The 18,114-nt window shown below is 48.7% G+C and overlaps 2 protein-coding genes and 1 non-coding gene across 3 annotated transcripts in view; 2 read left to right on the forward strand and 1 right to left on the reverse strand.

The window, feature by feature from the left end:
- Positions 1–1,358, reverse strand: part of PTPRU (protein tyrosine phosphatase receptor type U) — an 89,463-nt gene extending 88,105 nt beyond the window's left edge. Inside the window, exon 1 of the mRNA XM_049617642.1 lies at positions 1,158–1,358. Coding sequence (XP_049473599.1) covers positions 1,158–1,230 — 73 coding nt within the window. The 5' untranslated portion in view covers positions 1,231–1,358. The remainder of the gene's footprint in view (positions 1–1,157) is intronic.
- A 6,461-nt stretch (positions 1,359–7,819) lies between these two features.
- The window catches only part of MECR (mitochondrial trans-2-enoyl-CoA reductase), a 36,895-nt gene continuing 26,600 nt past the window's right edge, over positions 7,820–18,114 (forward strand). Inside the window, exon 1 of the mRNA XM_049617647.1 lies at positions 7,820–8,038. Within this exon, the coding sequence (XP_049473604.1) occupies positions 7,863–8,038 (176 nt within the window). The 5' untranslated portion in view covers positions 7,820–7,862. The remainder of the gene's footprint in view (positions 8,039–18,114) is intronic.
- On the forward strand, positions 10,003–10,108 carry LOC125913793 (U6 spliceosomal RNA). Its single transcript, XR_007455092.1, has one exon. It is a non-coding gene; the product is annotated as a U6 spliceosomal RNA (small nuclear RNA).

Genomic DNA, 18,114 nt, shown 5'->3' on the forward strand with positions numbered 1-18,114 from the left:
GCGCGCCCCGCGGCCCCGGGCGACGGCCTCCAGCGCCCGGTCCTTCAGCGCCACCGGCCGGGGCGCCCCGCGGCCCCGGAGCCGCCTCGGAGCAGCCCGGCCGCCAGCGCCGCGCAGAACTTGCGAAACAACAAACAGCCCGACATGTCGGAGTCTGCGGCCGCGGGGCCCCCTTCCTCCCTCGCGAGCCTCAGGCCCGGCCCGACCCCGGGGCGGAGGGGCGCAGCCGCGACAACTTGTTCGGGGCCCGCACGCCACACACGCGCGCGCGCGCACGCACACACACACACACACACACACACACACACATCCTGACACCGCCCCCTCGAGCGGCCCCGGGCCCCGGGCACACACTCGGCCACCGCCCAGGCGCGCACCACACTCGCAACATTCCTGGACACGCAGCCAGCACGCACGGACACACACACTCACATCCGCTCCAGACCCGCTCCTACACGCGCATTCCCGGCACACTTGGCATTCACTCGGACCCACGCAACCCCCGGTGGCGCACACCACCAACCCCAGACACTCCCATACGTACACATCGCGCACACAGCGCACGGACACACACGTTCCGGACCCGTTCCCACGCCTTCACACACGTACACGGACCTCACAAGCACACACACCACACACGCGTTCCCTGATCCACACGCGGGCAGGATCTACAGAGCACCCCCCGGTCACACGCATAACACACACAACACATTCGTGGACATACGAGAGGCAGCACTCTCTGCCAAGGCACACGAAATGCAAACAAATGCAACACATTCGCAGATACAACTCCGGCCACACAACCAAACTCAGACACACACACACACAACCTACTTGGCCGCACAAACACTACACACTGGCCGGCACACAAGACACTCAGCGCACACCCAATGCCTCGATGCACACAACATTCACCCGAACACACTCGTAGACGCACAACACACACAGCACCTTTTCGTGCACACATAACTCACGGACACACAACATTCGCAGACACACAAGACCCTGAGCAGCCGATCGCACATCCAACACTCAGACACACACAAGGAGCAGGCTCGGGAACGTTCGGTCACCCAACACTTACACTTTCTTGAGAGCTACGCCACGGGCCCCGGGGGCTCCGCGGGGCAAGCTTGGTCGGACGGACGAGCGCTTACCTGCCGGAGTCTCGGTCTCGGGCGCGCAGAGCTGGAAGGTGAGCGCCAGGACGAGAGCCTGGGCGCGGGCCATGGTGCCCCGCCGCTTGCCCCGGGGCCCGGCACGGGGTTGCCGCCGCCGGAGCCCGAGCCGAGCCCAGCCCGAGGCGAGCCGGAGCCGGAGCGAAGCGGCGCGGCGCGGAGCGGGACTGGCGCCGAGTCCAGAGCGGGAGCCCAAACAAGCGGGGCGCTGACGTCAGGCCCCGCCGCGGTTCCGCGGTCTCGCGGCGCCCCCTGCTGGCAGCCGCGCGCGCAGCCGGTCAGGTCTCCCGCGGTCTGGACGCACCCCTCCCCCACGCCGGCGCCCCCTTTAGGAGGTCCGGAACGTGGAGGACCACCCCGCCTCTACACCCACAGCACCGACATTCTCAAGCCGGCACGCTCGCTGCCCACACTTATCTCTGGCACAGCTCTCTCCGGGACAGAGACCTAAAGACACCCTGCTTCTCTGTCCCCTCTGATGCTTGAATCCCCTCCTTACCTACACCCTTCCAAATGCACATTCACGCATACCTCCAAGGACAGGGTGCACGTCACCGACCAAAAACAGGTGGTTGGGTCTTTGGAAATGTTGGCTTTTAAAGCTGTTCATAACATTCCTTTATTATCTTTTTAATATCCATGGGATCTGTAGTGATGTCCCCTCTTTCATTTCTATTAGTAATTTATGTCCTCTCTCTTCTTAGCCTGATTAGAGGTTTATTGATTTATTGATCTTTTCAAAGAACCAACTTCTCTTTTGATCTCCTGTTTTCAAGGCAACTGATTTCTGCTCTAATTTTTTTTTTCTTCTGCTTCTTTTGGATTTAATTTGCTTTTTTTTTTTTTTTTTCCTATTTCCTAAGGTGGAAGTTTAGGTGAATGATTTTAGATCCTTCTTCCTTTCTATAGATGCATTCAGTGCTATAAATTTCCCTCTAAGCACTGCTTTTGCTGCATCCCATAAATTTTTAGAAGTTGTGTTTTCAATTTCATCAAGTCTAAAATGTGTTGTTGTTGTTGTTTCTTTGATCCATGTGTTATTTAATCTCCAAGTTGTTTGGATTTTTCAAGCTACCTTTCTGTGATCGATTTCTAGTTTAATTCCACCACACTCTGAGGGCGGACATTGTATGAATCCTAGTCTTTTAAAGTTAAGATGTGTTTCATGGCCCAGAATGTGGTCTATTTTGGTGAATATCCCATGTGAGATTGAGAGGAATGTGTATTCTGCTGTTCTTGGATGGCATAGTCTATGGATGTCCATTATATCCACTTGATTGATGGTGTTGAGCTCAACTATGTCCTCACTGATTTTCTGCCTGCTGGTTCTGTCCATTTCTGATGGAGGGGTGTTGAAATCTCTAATTATGGAAGGGAATTCATCTATTTCTCCTTACAATGCTGGCTTTTAGAAAGTTTTTACTTTTCATGACACGAAGTCCACCTTCTCACTAATTCTCCTTGGTCCCAGTCTACCTCTGGCTACAAAGGTTAAGTATATTTGGGCCTCTACCCAGTACAGGCCCTGTACAATGACCACAAACTAGTTGTCCATTATTATGTAAGACCATACACCTTCTATATGCCTTACCCACAGAGAGTCACTTAATTCTCCCCACTGTTATTTATTATTCCCATTATATAGTTGAGGAAATTGAGTTACAGAGAGGTGACTTTTCCAAGGTTGTGCATTATTATGTAGTGGCACCGGGAACTGAATCAAGGCCATCTGGTTTAACTTGAATGGAGGCTGAGATCTGCCTCACATCTGGAGCAAATTAACAAACACCACGTAGTGATTTGTTTGTTCAACAATTCCTATAAGCCAAGGTGGAAATATAAAACAGACAAAAATTCCTACCCTCATAGAGCTTGCATTCCAGTAGGAAAACAAGAAAAATAAACAGCCAAACAAGCAAATGCTCTGGTACATGAGACAGTGATAAACTATTACTCTTGGTATGAGACAGAGATATGCCAGAGAAGTGGAGGGAAAAACAGTGGGGGGGGGGGGGGCGGGGTGTCTGACATGTAGTTGCTGTTCAAAACATACTGACGCTCAAAAAATACTGAATGGATAAACGAATGAGTACAGACATGGTCTTTGCCCTCATGAAACTTACACTCTCAGGGAAAAGACCAACAGCAAACATGCAAATAAATACGTAATTACAATCTGAGATGTGCACTCTAAAGAAAGTGGGAGGGATGTTGTGATAAATAATTAGGGGGGATCCTACTTGAGTTAAGGGGATCCGAGAGGGATTCCCTGGGGAAACAATGTAGTGATATTTGAGCGGGGACCTGAAGTAAGGGAAGAAGCCAGCAAGTCAGTAGGGGAGGAATAGCACAGCCAGAGGGGACAGCCTGCAGGAGCTGGTGCGTTTGAGGAACAGCCAGGCCAGGGTGGCTGGAATGGAGTGGGGAGGGAAGGGGAGCCAGATGCAACTAGAGAGGCCAGCAGGATCTGCAGATCATGCAAGAAACTATGGGGCTTTGGATTAAACCCTAAGAGCAGTAAGAAGCTACTGGAGCATTAAATAGAAGAATAAAAGGTCCTGAGCTTGCTTGCTTTTTTTTTTTTTTTAAGTCTTCCAATGAGCCAAGTGGAGACAGAGGAACCCATAGGCAGATGGATCTAACTAGTGGGCAGTGACCCAGGCCAGAGCCTAGGAGTCCAAAGTCTATCTAGGCCCTACCTGTGCCCTGCCTCCACTGCAGGCTGGCTCCTCAATGAGCGTGGAACAAAGGAGGTTGCCTGGAGGAGGCAGGGCACAGGGCTTGTGCGCTCTTAGCCCTCTCTCTTGTGAGCCCTGATGAGCTCCATGCTGAGCTAGGGAAGGGGCGAAGGAGAAAGGTGAGAGAATTAAGCAGAGAGAGAATCACAGGGAGAAAGACAGAAGCAAGAAAAAGGCAATGGAGAAGAAACAGAGAGATCCTGGAGAGGGGAGAGGCAGGAAGGTCCAGCCAGAGCAAGAAACTCAAGGAGAGAAATCCAGTGAGTAGAAGAAACAACCAAGGATGATGCTATTTTCAGAGGACTCCTGTGAGAGCCTCATGACAGGAGTTTGCCATTGATTCCATTTTTTTTTTTTTTTTTGTATGTGGACACTGAGGTTCAAAAAGTATAAGGCATTTGTCCAAAATCACCAAGCCAGGAAATAGTGGGCCCGGGACTCAAGCCTAGACTTAACCAATTCCACATCCATCTGCTCTTTGTGCAGGAGAAGAATGTAGAGCAGAGACTATCGTGGAGGGAGGAGGAGAGCACAAGCAACAGGTGGACAGATAAAAAGAGAACATTCTGCTTCACTCGAAAAAGATCACAGACTTCTAAAACCCACAAGTGGCCTGGAGTGACCTGCCCAAATCTAGGGGAAAAGGAGACAGCACCGCAGACAGGGCCAGGCGGTGAAGAAATTCAATGACTTTCAACTCATGGAATATTTATGACACCTACATTGGGCCAGGCCCCATATTGGGTGCTGGTGTCATGGAGATGCACCAGTCATGACCCCCTGTTGGCCAGAGGGGTAAGTGGACATGTAAATAAATAAGCAACTGTGTCCTAAAGGCCATAACACCAGTTCAGAGAAAACACAAAGGTAGCAGAGGTTGACGCAGCTTAGGGAGTTGGAAAACAACATCCAAGAAATGATATCTGACCCTGTAGTTTCCCAGGTCGGCAAGGCCAGGAAGAGCATTTCAGGCAGAAGAAGCAACCTGAATAAAGGCACAAGACATGGGATGGCTAGGAACGGTGGGTATCGGGTGCTCTTGGATCATTGGCTATGCACGGTCTTATAGCAAGAGATAAAAACAGTGTTGGACTCAGAGTGCAAAGTGTATTGAATACGGGGCCATGAAAACTGGACTTGAACCCCTCAATCAGTGGTTCTCCAACTATGCCCCTGGGGAAACCCAAGTGTTCCTCAAGCCAAGCTGAGGGGTTCTGCCACTGAATTAAAACTATAGTCATCTTTTTCCAATTTGCAAGAAGGTAACTTAATTACAATGAATAGAATTTTCTTTGTTTTAAGGTGCTTTTCCTCCATACACTTTTCTAAAGACTTTAGCACATGTCAGTTGTGCGAGAGAATGAGAGAGTTAGTGTAGAATCACAGTTTCATTTTGTTTTGGTTTTTTACAGTTTTCGGTTTAACATATCCATAGTTTGTGGTGTTCTACAAAGAACTGTGACTTCTGGATCTACCTAACTATTGAGGAGTCATAGAAGGACTTTAAGCAAGGGAAAAACAAAGTCTGATCTTTCTGTTTAAAAAAAAAAAATCATTCTGGGGCGCCTGGGTGGCTCAGTCGGTTGAGCGTCCGACTTGAGCTCAGGTCATGATCTCGCGGTCCGTGAGTTCGAGCCCTGCCTCGGGCTCTGTGCTGACAGCTCAGAGCCTGGAGCCTGTTTCAGATTCTGTGTCTCCCTCTCTCTCTGCCCCTCCCCTACTCATGTGCACGCGCTCTCTCTCTCTCTGTCAAAAATAAATAAGTATTAAAAAATTTTTTTAATTAAAAAATAAAAATAAATAATTCTGGAGGTGCCTGGCTAACTCAGTCAGTAGAGCATGCAACTCTTGATCTCAGGGTTGTAAGTTCAAGCCCCACATTGGGTGTAGAGATTACTTAAAAATAAAATCATTTAAAAAAATCATTCTGGAGGCCTGAGAAAGAAGGAAAGGGAAGGGAAAGAGAGGGGGGAGGATTTCAGTCAGGAAGAAGGCTGTTTACAAAGTTCAAATTAAAATTGATGTCCTGGACTGAAAGTGGGGGCTAATGGGTTGTAGAGGGGGACTAAGTCCAGCCTCCGAGAGGAAAACCTGCTGTGATTCTCCAGACTTTCCAGCCAGGCTGCCCAGGGAAGTCACAGGAGCCAATTTGGTAGAGAAGATAATGTCAACAGCTCACTGTCACCTAGAGAGTCTTCAACAGAAGTAGACCTCTGTGTCTCAGTGAAAACAGAAGGTAAGCAAAACTGGGTAGTGTGTGTGTGTGTGTGTGTGTGTGTGCATGTACGTGCACATGAGCACTTCCATACAACTGTGGGACCAAGTCTTTCCCCCATCATGGGACATCTATTTTCTCTAATAATAAAAACAGATTTAAACATTTTTTTAAGTACATAGTATGAGCCAGATCCTAGTCCGGGTGTTTTACCCAGCTAATTTTCACAATAACCTAATAACATTTTTCAAATGCTTTCATGTGCCAAGTATTGTGCTAAATGCTTCAAGTGAGTAATATCTCACTTGATCTTCACAATAGCCTTGAAACTGACATTATTATTTCCTTCACTTTAAGGATAAGGAAATGAATACACAGAGAGGCCAAGTGACTTGTCCCAAATCAGATGGCTGGAAAATGGCAAAGCCAAAACTCAAAGCCAGTTTTGCCAGAATCCAACCACCTGCAGCTTTCAACACAGCACTTTGCTCTCTTCTCTTCCTCGGAGAAAAGGCTTTTGAGCTGGTAAGCTTTGGGTCAATTAAACCTAGAGAAAGGAGCTCTTCCTTATCCTTCAAAGCCCTGGCTCAGTGTTTGTCTAAGCCAGTTTCCTGGCCCACCTACATCAGAATATTCTTTGAAATCTTGGAGGAATTGTAGATTCCTCGACTTGTCCCCAAAATTCTAATTCAGTAGGCTTGAGATAGGACCTTCGGGTGATTTGTGTGCACATTGAAGATTTTGAGTGGGACAGGCTCCAATACTGCCTCTTGCAAGAGCCCTCATCCCCACCCTGGCTCCTTCCAGAGTACCTTTCTCCTTCAGACTCCAACAGTGCCCTCCTTCCTACTATTCCAACTTAGGTTTTAGTTATGTTCACGTCTCACCTCCACTACAAATATGATCTAGTGTCTTTACTGGGCTACATCTTCTTACAAGTCATTTCCATTGTCCCACTAAATCCCTTCTACACTGTGAGCATTTTGAGAGAGGGCCTCCTCCTTGTGATCCCTCCTTTCTATCTGAACACACTTAGCATTTTACAATGTGTTCTGCCGTTCGCAACGTCATCCTCTTGTTTCATCCAATCCTCACTACAATCTTGAAGGAGGTATATTGTCCCCCACTGTACCCACAAGAAAAGAGACTGGGAGCTTTTGACACTAGCCCAAGGTGGCCAAGCTAGAAGGTGGCAGGACTAGGAGTTCAACCTAAATCTTCTAGCTCCGAGCCCAATTCTCTTGCCTCCACACCAATTTACGTCTACTCTATTCAGTGGTAGGAAAGTAAACATTGCTTCGCTATGCTGTTACAAGGTAGCAAAAATAAATCGGATGATGCCTTAAAAGATCTGGCACAGCGAGCACACAATAAACGGTGGGGAGAAGGAAAAACTGAGGTCAGGGAAGGGTAAATGACTTTCCTCAAATCAAATACCAAATCGCAGACTGTGGACACAGCTTCAGGCTGGCATCAGATGCTGCTAGTTGGGAGAACAACTTTGACGGGCCCTGAGTCTCCGCGAATCTCTTCCGTACCTCCACCACGCACCCCACGCAACCCGTGCAGTTTCCCGGAGCGCCACCGCGCGGGCAGCGGAGGAAGGGGTCAGCCTTTTTTAAAATATGAGCAAGGGGCGTGGTCACGCGGCGGGGCGGGGCGGGGCGCAGGCGCGCGGACGCAGGCAGATGACGTAGGCGCGCTGTTCGGCTCAGAGTTGACTGAGGGGCCATGTGGGGTTGCGGCGCGCTGTTGGGGGCGCGAACCAGATCACGGCTTTGGCGTGAGGTGCTCGTCGCTTGGGGCCGCCGCTGGTCTGCCGCCGCCCCCTACTCCGCATCTGCCGAGCCCTCCCGGGTCCGGGCGCTGGTCTATGGGCACCACGGGGACCCAGCCAAGGTCGTCGAGTAAGAGACGGCGCCGAAACGGGGCAAGGGGACAGGGGCTCCTGGAGGGGGTTAAGACGCGCCGTGGCGAGGGGGGACTGAGAAATGAGGGACCGGGTCTGAGGAAGAAGGCAGGGAATAACGGGACCCAAACCGAAGCCCGGGGCGCGATGGGTAGCACGGAAAGTCGATGCGTCCAGGTAATTGAAGGCCAGAGAGGCACCATTGATTATGACGGCGATAGTGGCTTTTTTTTTTTTTTTTTTTGAGGTGCAATTGACAGACAGTATAAGATTAGATTTAGGTGTACAACGTAGTGATTCGATATTTGTATGTATTACGAAACGATTGCCCATTAAACCAGTTAACATGTCACCTTACATAGAGACAGAATTTTTTTTCCTTGTGATGAGAACTTTCAAGATCTAGTCTCTTAGCACCTGTCAAACATGCAGTATTACTAACCGCGTTGGCAAGCTATACATCACATCCCCATGACTTATTTTATAACAGGAAGTTGGTACCTTTTGACTCCGTTCACCCATTTGGCTCCTACACACCACACATACACGCACACACACACACATCCCTGAGCACCAGTCTGTTCTCCGTTCACCCATTTGGCTCCTACACACCACACACACACACACACCCCTGAGCACCAGTCTGTTCTCCGTGTCTGTGAGGTTGGTGTTCGTTTGTTTAGATTCCACATGGAAGTGAGATCATACAGTAATGGTCTTTCTCTGTCTTATTTCATTTAGCATAATGCCCCCAGCATCCGTCCACGTTGTGTCATGTGGCAAGATTTCATTCTTTTTTATGGCTAAATAGTATTCCATTATTTTGTATATCTAATATGTCACATTATTATATAGCTATTAGCCCACTACTTTATATATATATATATATATATATATATATATATATGGGCCATTACATATTCTTTATCCCTCAATAACTTTTACTGATCGAGTATTATGTGTCAAGCACATAATGGATGTGTCCACACGGATGCTCTCATTTAGTCATCACTTTTGGGGTAGGTACTTGATTTAGTTCCATTTGCCAGTGAGAAAACTGAGGTGTAAGAGAGGTAAAAATCACTTGCCCAAGGTCACACAGCCAGTAAGTGGCAGAGTTGAAATTTAAACCCATGTCTTACTGACTGATTTACCTGAGTTCCTAGGCTCTTATTTTTTTTTGGAGAGTATTTTTTAGTTGCCTTTATGTCCATTCTAATCTTCCACTTCCCAAAAGGTAGGTGAGAGACATCATTTTCAGTTTACAGAAGGCAGGGGACTTGTCCAAACTGAAATAGCTAGTAAGGATTGAAACAGGGACAGGAACCCACAGCTTCTGACTCCTATCTCGTGTGATTTCCTCTCTGTTGCACTATGCATATGCCTTTAGCCAGTTAAAAAGAGCTCCTGTTTTGGAGCCTTATAGACCCTAAGGTCAAATATAGACTCCACCTCTTATTAGCTGTTTGATCTTAGACGAATCACCCAGCCCCTCCGAGCCCTGGCTCCTTTTATGATTATGTTCTCCTAAAATTTTGTTGCCTCTTAATCCATGATTTTTGCACGTGGCTGATAAAAACAGCATGTGACTTGTCAACCACTGTAAATACGCCCATAAGTGACTATACCATCCAAAAGGGCTGGTGGGGTCACTGTAGGGGAGCTAAGAGAAAAGCACTGGTCTGGGAATCAGACCTGGAGTCCAGTCCTTACCCCATCCTGTGTGTTTGGGCAGGTTACTGAAGTTCTGTGAGTCTCAGTTTCATCCTCTTGAAAAGTGGAGAGAATACAGGGAAAGCTACATAGCTGAGGTCAAGCTAAGGCTGCCCACCAAAAAGCGCCCGCACACTTTCCTAAGCCCCCTTGTTTACAGCTCTCTGAGTCCCAGCACATGGTTTGATTGTTTTCCAAAGAGTAGGCAAACATGGAATTATTATTATTATGGTTAAAATACAAGCTAGAGTGCTCACGTCAGCACGTATGCTACCAACAGAACGACACACAGAAGATGAGCATGGTCCCTGCTCAAGGGTGACATATGCAAATTCATGAAGCATTCCAAATTTTTACTCAAAAAAAAAAAAAAAATCCAAGCCAGATGTTTTGACAACTGGAGGAGATAAGCCTCAGTTAAATTCAAGGTCATGCACTCAGCCTAGCCACATCCACCATTAGAATATTGAGGAGACACGTCAGTCAGTAAACCTCAACTTGTATCTTGATCACAAGTAATGATCACCGTGTCAGGAAGACTTGTCCCTGGGGACTGTGCTGTAATGAGTTGGTAAAGCTCTGATGAACATTAGTTTTCCAGGAATGCACCCCAAATGGGAGTGATGTGCCTCTCGCACAGGCTTGTAATTTCTGTTGTCTGGTACGCGAACTGCCACAAAACAAGGGCTCCAAAAACGTTAGTTAATTATGAATCTAATTTCTGTAAGAAATGTAATTTTTTGTCATTGTATTTCAGTGTTTATTTCTAAGAGAAAGTACACGCGAGAGAGAGCAAGGGAGGGGCCAGAGTATCCGAAGCAGGCTCTATGCTGACAGCAGAGAGCCTGACGTGGGGCTCAAACCCACAAACCGTGAGATCATGAGCTGAGCTGAAGTCAGACGCTTAACCAACTGAGCCACCCAGGCACCCCAAGAAGTGTATTTTTGTAGAGTTCTGTGGTGATGAGGATGGGACCCTTTGGAAAGGCCTGGGAAAGTTAGGCAGCTGGGTGCGGTTGCCTCCTGATTGAGTCCCTCCTCTTAGAGAGCCAGCGAACTGGAACAGACTGGTCTGGTGGCAGCTGCCACTTAGGGAAGAAAGAGCTCTCTTGTCTCCTTGTGTGGAACCCTAATAACTTCCCAGAAGTTCAAAACAAGATAGTTTGATGAAGCGTTACTCGGCCTTGGCTGCACACCTCGCTCCCCTGTGGCACTTTGAGTCCATATTCCCAGGAGCCTACCCTGAGGTATTTAGTGGGTCTAGGATAGCACTGAACATCTGGGTTTTTTAAAGCTCCCCAAGTGATCCTGATACCCCGGCCAGGGTTGAGAACCATTGCCCTTGTGGATACAGACTCTTGGGCAGTAATTCCCCATCTGCCCCAGAAAAGTGGCTTTCCCTTCTGACCCAGATTCGGGCAACTTGACTTGTTCGTGTATGGACTGAGGCCAGAGGCTGGGATTCTCTTCTTTGTAGTCATGTCTTTGGAGGTTTAAGGTAACCACCCTGTCACAGAAAGAATCAGGTGTCCTTTAAATATTCCGCTGACTGGGTGTGTGGGTCAGGTTACACCAGGCAGGGTCATGGAACCACCCAGAGTCCAGGCAGAGTGTTCCCCAAACTGGCGTAGTTTGTGATGCTTGATATGCTTGCACCGGGAGCCAGAGCTCTGGGAGCAACAGGGAGGGAATGAAGAACAGGCTTCGTGGGTCGGAGGGGTTGCAGAATTCCTCAGAATGAGACCTGCAGGGATCTCTGAATCTAAATGCCCTTTTCATTCCTGCTGGCCCCCAGACATTCCATCTGGTCTCTCTACTAAACCTTGTTCCTCTGTCTCCTAGAGGTTTTTTTCCTCTCCCCCAGAATGGCCTCCCCTAAATAAGCACTTGGGCCTTTTTCATTGGGAGGATCAAATGATGTAAGACCGCAGGAGAAAATGACAAACTTGGGAGAATTACAGACTCTAGAAATTTCAGAGGTCCCCCACGGCCATCGCCCCTTGTGCAGAGTTCTGGATTCTCCATCGATAGTTCCCGGAACCTCCAATGTCCTCTTTCCTTTTGGTCCTGAAAGTCCCCTTTCAGAGCTTTGCCATTCTCTGGGTCTTATGTTAAAAACATCTTTCATTTACTGTGTACCTACTATGTGGCAGGTATTGGGCTAAGTTCTCCACATATATTATGGAAATAAAAAGTCACAAAAATCCAGTTTGGTCATTATTATCCCCATTTTACAGATAAGGGAACTGAGCTCAAGAAGCATAAAAGTCACATGCCCGAGACCACACAACTAGGATGTCCCTTCTTTAATAAGAGTCCTTGATATAGGACCTGAAAAAACAATGACAGTCATCTCCAACGTTTTTTGAGAATGAGATATAGAACTGGGGAAAAGATAGGTCAGAAGAGAAGATGAAGTTACTCGGGTGACCCCAAGTCTCCACCCTTCATAGGAAGGGCAGCCCCAACCTAGGGAAGATGGTAGGAACGTTATTCTCTGTCTGCCCTCCTTTTGAAGATCCTGAAGTGTTCATAAAAATAGCATCCTGGTTGGCGCAGCTTTCTCCCCTGCCTGTTGCTAGCACAAAATCAAATGTAGCTGTGAAACCTGGACAAACCCATTCAGTGTTAGCCATATGGGATTCAGGGAAGCAGGTGGTGACGACCCAGTCTGTATGGGTGGTGAGTTCTCATGGTAGGACACTGTTTACCCTCGGATTTCTTTTTACAATTGATGTCGGTGTGTGCAACCAAATGTCTATGCAGGTGACTTGGTTTTTAAACCAGAATTACACTACTTTGAAAAAAGATTCGCACTTTGGTTTGGCATTCTATTGAGAACCGGGATTTTATTTGTCTGTCTCCTGGAGACTTTTACTGTGGTCATGAATGAAGGAGGAGGGAATCGAACTCATTGATGTAGTAAGTTAGGCAGGAGTTATTCTCTGAGGGCCTGCTACCTGTGCGGCAGGACTGGGGATGCAAAGACGAATAATCTGTGGTCTTTGCCCTTAAGGGAGTCACACTCTAGTCCAGGAGATGGGTGACCATAGGCCAGTGCAGCAATGCCATATCAGGTTATGTGTAGACTGCTGTGGACACCCAGAAGAGAGGTACCTGGCCCCCTCAGAATAGTCAGAGAATGCTTTCTCTGAGGACACGGAGTCTAGGTTGAGTGCCCCCAGAAGATCGGGTGGGCAGTATATGAGGAAAAGTGTAGAAATGTTCCAAACAGAGGACCCTGCATGTGTAAAAGCCCAGAGGGAAGAGAAAACCTGTTGTGTCTGACTGACGAATATTTATGGAGCACCTGCCGTGCACTCAGTATGTGGTCCTCGAGGGAGGTGTCTGCTGCCCCAGGCTCAGAGGGGACTAGCTTGAGATCACAGGACTCAAACGCAAGCTGGATTCCACATCCTAAAGCGTTTGTACGTTGCCTTCCTTCTGGACTTCACCCTAGGCTGGAGTTGAGGGCCAAAACCCTGAGGGTGGAACCTGGCGGGCAGAGCTCTGAGGTACTGCACAGCAGGTAGGAGATCCCCCTGTGTCCAGAGTGTGGGAGGAAAGCTACCCGCCCCCCACCAGCGCAACCCCAAGTTATTACGGTTGTCTGGCCCTCCCAGCGGCGGCTGCAGCTCTCTGGGGTGGTTCCAGGCCTCTCCCACTCTGGATGGGGTGGGAAGGATCAGCATTTTAGAGAAGGGAAAGCAAAGATGCCATGAGGTTTATCTGTGGCTCAGGATGTGTTGTTGGGGACCCACCCACAAGGGCACTGGCCTGGGTTCTAGTCCCCACTCTGCCACTCATGGTTAGGGTGAGGAAATCATTCCAGTCTCCTTTTTTTTTTCTTTTTTTTTCAGTTATTCTTTGATAAAATAAAGGGGTTGACCAAGGGCAACCGTGGTAAAGACAGGCATGCATGCAGTCTCTTCCTCCCCCCACACCTTCTATGCCAGTGACAAACCTTCACAGCTCCGTTTTCTGTATACCTCGGAACATATACACCTCTTTACCCTGTTCTCCCCAAACAACACTTTTTTCTTCTAAGACAAGGTGACGCCTTAACATCCTTCCGAGGCTAATACTATAGCCTCGGAAATGGTTATGAGACCAAATCCTCTTTGTCCAGCTCGGACAACTCTGTGAAACCGGTGGACGTTGGACTGCCTGCTCCCCAGTGGTTGTTCTAGCAGACTCCAGGGAGCAGTGCTGTGGCTGGAAATCGGGGGTCCTAGGTACAAAATCTCACCAAGGCCCTGTTTGCTCTTGATTGGTATCGTAATCAGCAGCCCTCCAGGCAGGGGCTGCATGGTCATTGTTGTTCCTGTCAGAGAGACCAAAGCAGCTGCAGACAGGGACCCGGTCCCCTGCTGTGGCCCAGTCTTATTCTCTGGATCGATAAGGTTAGGCCCCCGCAAGCTAAGCAACAAACTCTAGCTCCCTTCAAGCAAGTTTCCTGATGTCAGCAGCTGTAGAACATTCTAGGGCTTACCAGCTTACTGGTAATCTTAGTTGAGAGAAAGTAGGGGACTGAGAAAGTAGTGAGAGGGTTTCTTTGCCAACTCTGGGTAGAAACTTCCAGAAGTTCCCCCCCCCCCCAAGTCTCTAATGCCTTTCTATTCAGAATGACTGTCCTGAAGTACAAGTGGTCCTGAATGGTGGGAGGGCAAGATGACTTTGAGGCAGGGAAGCCAGAAGAGGCACAGGGAGCAAGCGGGCGTGCCTAGCACACCGACGAAGTGTGCGAACTAGGCTCAGGAAAAGGAGCTTTCCCTGAGAGCCCAGGACTCCTTCATAGAACCCACCAATGGAGGCCGCCAACCACCCCTGCTGCGGGGCGAGCCAAAGAACTTCATTCTTCCACAATCCCCAGTGTGTCTTATTAATTATTAATCAAATCTCTGAGCAATGTACCCAGCACAGCATTTCAGCAGATCACATGGGGATTGCAGACAGACTGGAGAGAGCCACATAAGATGTGGGTAACCTTCACCCAGTGCCACATTCTTAGCTCTCTGCAGTGAGCACATGAGAAAGTCTCTGGCCCGTGACAGTCTCTCCCTGCCTGTTCTTCCTGCTCAAAATGATATTGACCAGTGTGAGGTGACTGAGTGGAAGATGTGCAAATGGTTGCTAATTACATGCGGAAGGCGGGAAAGATATCTTCACCGAGCTGGCCAGTGCCTGCCTTACACGGCAAATATAAGTGAGCCGGTCCCCAGAGTACTGGCCTCTTTTTCCCCCATCTCAAAAGGCCCTTTCTTCTGCCTGCTTTTGTCTCCCTTGTAGTTCATATGGCATCACAGGTGTACAGCCGGGGCCTCAAAGGAGCCATTGTGACCTTATCCAGTCTGGGATCTGTCGAGTGAAGACAGTGGCATCCCTCCGAGTTGCATGGCGCCATGACACTCACGGTGGAAGGCCGTGAACACTCCTGGGGAAGTGACTTGAGATCTAGCCAGGCTGTGTTTGGGTGCCTCCTTTGCACTCTACAACACAACCACTGGTTCCTCTGGCGAGTTAAAAAAAAAAAAGAAAGAAAGAAAGAAAAAGAAAACAAGGAGGAAATTGCTATCATGACACCAGAGGTCCAACTCCTGGAATCCAGACTTGGCCCCCGTTTTCCTTCCTGTCTCGGCAGAATGGTATCCTTGACGACGACGCTAGGACTGTGTGCAGGGACGGCAGTGTCTGTGGTGCTAATGGCATTCCATGGGGCAGGCTGGGGCTGGTCTCCCTGGTGAGATGCAGCTGACCCACACACCTCCTGCCGGGCTGGCAGCGCAGCCCCTCCCTCAGCCACCTGTGTTCGCAGCTTCAACTCTGCAGCCCCTAGACCCTCATCCCTGCCCCGCTCTCCTTCCCTCCCGCTTCTGTGCTTCTGTGACTTTCAGCCAGCACAGAGCGGCGAGGCTACCCAGAAGACAGAGAAGTGGGAGCGGGTTGTAGCCCCGTGCGGCACTTCTCAAACTGCTGTCTGGGGACAGGCAGTTACTCGGCATGCTGTGAAAACAGTGTCCCCAGCTGAGTTACCTCTGGAGGCTCTGGATGACACAAAGTCCCCTGGGTTTTTTCCCTGGGTGACTTCTCCCAGCCTTTGTGACGCTGGGGCACCGTCTGAGTCCTATAAAGGGCGTTTACTGGGCAGCATTTCTCAGACATATCCTACACCCCGGGAGTGCCTAATACTGTCTCTCAGGATGGAAATTCCACACAGTGTGAAGGATGCTGGCTTAGTGTTCAGCAGTCTGAGCTTCGGAGTCAACCTTTAGGGCAATTTTTGCCACTTAATCAGAGTTTTACCTTAGACAAGTTCCTTCCTCTGAGCTTCAGTTTCCTGTTTGTGAATTGGGGAGATAACACCCTCCTGATAGGTGTTTTGAGGACTAACCAGCCTCACGTGTATAAAATGCTAAGCACAATGAATGCCTGGAGCTTAGGAAACTGTCAGCATTAGTTTCCCTTCGTTGTTCAGCCAGATCGCCCAGAGCAAGATGATCTGCCTGCCTCGACTCCCACTACATCCAGCTAACTCACAGCTCTGTACGTCTAGCCTGGAGTGCCCTCTCCCCATACCACACTGCTTCAAGCTCCAAATATAACACCTCCCTCCCCACTCCAAACCACTCTCCCTTCCTCTCTGTGTCAATATCCAGTTGTCCACGCCAGAAGCCCAGGAGCCATCAGAGATTTCCCACTCCGTGTGGGGGGAGTGACATCAATACCACTTCTTATTGAAGAGATCCCAGGTTATCAAATCCTCTCCATTCCCCTGGCTCCTGTCCAGATTGCACCTACTGCCTGGCCAACTATCAAGTCAGATTCTTTGCCATTCCTTTCTTTTGCAAGAAAGCCTGCCTTCCTCCCTCAGTCCACCCAGTAAACTCTCACTTATCCTTCAGACCCCAACTAAGGCACCACTTCTTCCAAAGCCCAGTGGCTAACCCTGCATTTCCTCCCTCCGGGCGCAGTCTGGGATTAGGACCGCAAGCCTGCCTCTGGGGTGCCTGCCTCTGGGGGGTGCCTCTCGCAGTGACTCCACGTGTGAGAGCCCCCGTGCCATCAGGCTCCCAGGCAGGAGAATTTTTTTTTTTTTTCTATCCTTAAGCCCCTTGGCTCAGTACCTGACACTGAGTAGGACTGTCAGTAAAATATTTGCTGAGTTAAATTTACTTGAGTTTTCCAAAAAGTCGCCGTCTTTCAGTGATTCAGTGATTCTCTTCAGAGGGACAGCCACCTAGTTGTTTCAGAGGCTTCCTTGGATATTCCTGCCACTGATAACAGCTGCCATCTCTTCAGCATCTACTGTGTACCAGGTACTCTAGCAAATTATTTACATTGACTCATTTACTCCTACGAGCTAGGTTCTAAGTGTTCTCCCCATTTCACAGGTGAGTATTTTGAGGTTGTCTAGCTGGTAAATGACCAAGGCAGGATTCAAACCCAGGACTGCCTATTCACTTCAAACCCATGCTCCTCCCTTCATCTGTGAACTGAGATCCACCTGTATTCCCATCTCGACCATGGCCATCTAGATTTTTTAAAGTACGATTTACTGCAAACCTCGCCTGCACTTTCCCGTGAGGAAGAGAGCCATGGGTTTTTGCTTAGACCAAACTCTCTGAGGGACAGTCTCCATTCTCATTTGTACCCATTCTTCAGGGTTATTTTCCCAAATAGCCCAGAACCAGGAAGACCAAGTATAAGCCTCAGTAGCTAAATCCCTGTGCCTTGAGCCTCTCCCCTGATTCTGCAAAAATGGCTGACACCTTTATGTCACAATTTCTCAATAGGGAGGAAAGTCGCGTAATTTCATTAGGAAGCATTCTTGAGCACTGCTTTGGTCCCAGGCACTGTGCTAAACACGGAGGTAAGACTAAGAATTCTCTGCTGCCTGGGAGCTCACAGCCAAGTGGGGAGACAGCAGACATGCACATTCTGGCTGTAAAACTAAGGGATAAGGTAAAAAGAGTCCTGAACCAAGTCCGAAAGACCCGGATCCAAATCCAAATTGGAATCTACAACGACAAAGTCAGAAAGTTCTGTCAGCTGACAGTTCTGTTTTGATTTCTGTTGTTTTACAACTCATTTGGAGGGAAGACCTCATCTTGTGTGAAGTTTTTATATTTATTTTATATATTCATATATATGTGTCTATTCATCCCGCTTAGCGTGAATATTCATACATTTTGCTGCAGAAACAGTGTTTCTGATCACAGAGTGCTGCCTCAACCCCCACAGGGGGGTGTAGATAATAACATGGTTCTGAACTCTGGCATACATACATCTCCCGCACGGAGTTTGGGGAAAGGAATGTGAATGTAGGCCTGTTGTGATCAATTGAAAAGAAATATATGGAAA

The sequence above is a fragment of the Panthera uncia genome (assembly GCF_023721935.1).
Source record: "Panthera uncia isolate 11264 chromosome C1 unlocalized genomic scaffold, Puncia_PCG_1.0 HiC_scaffold_4, whole genome shotgun sequence".
Taxonomy (NCBI): Eukaryota; Metazoa; Chordata; class Mammalia; order Carnivora; family Felidae; genus Panthera; species Panthera uncia.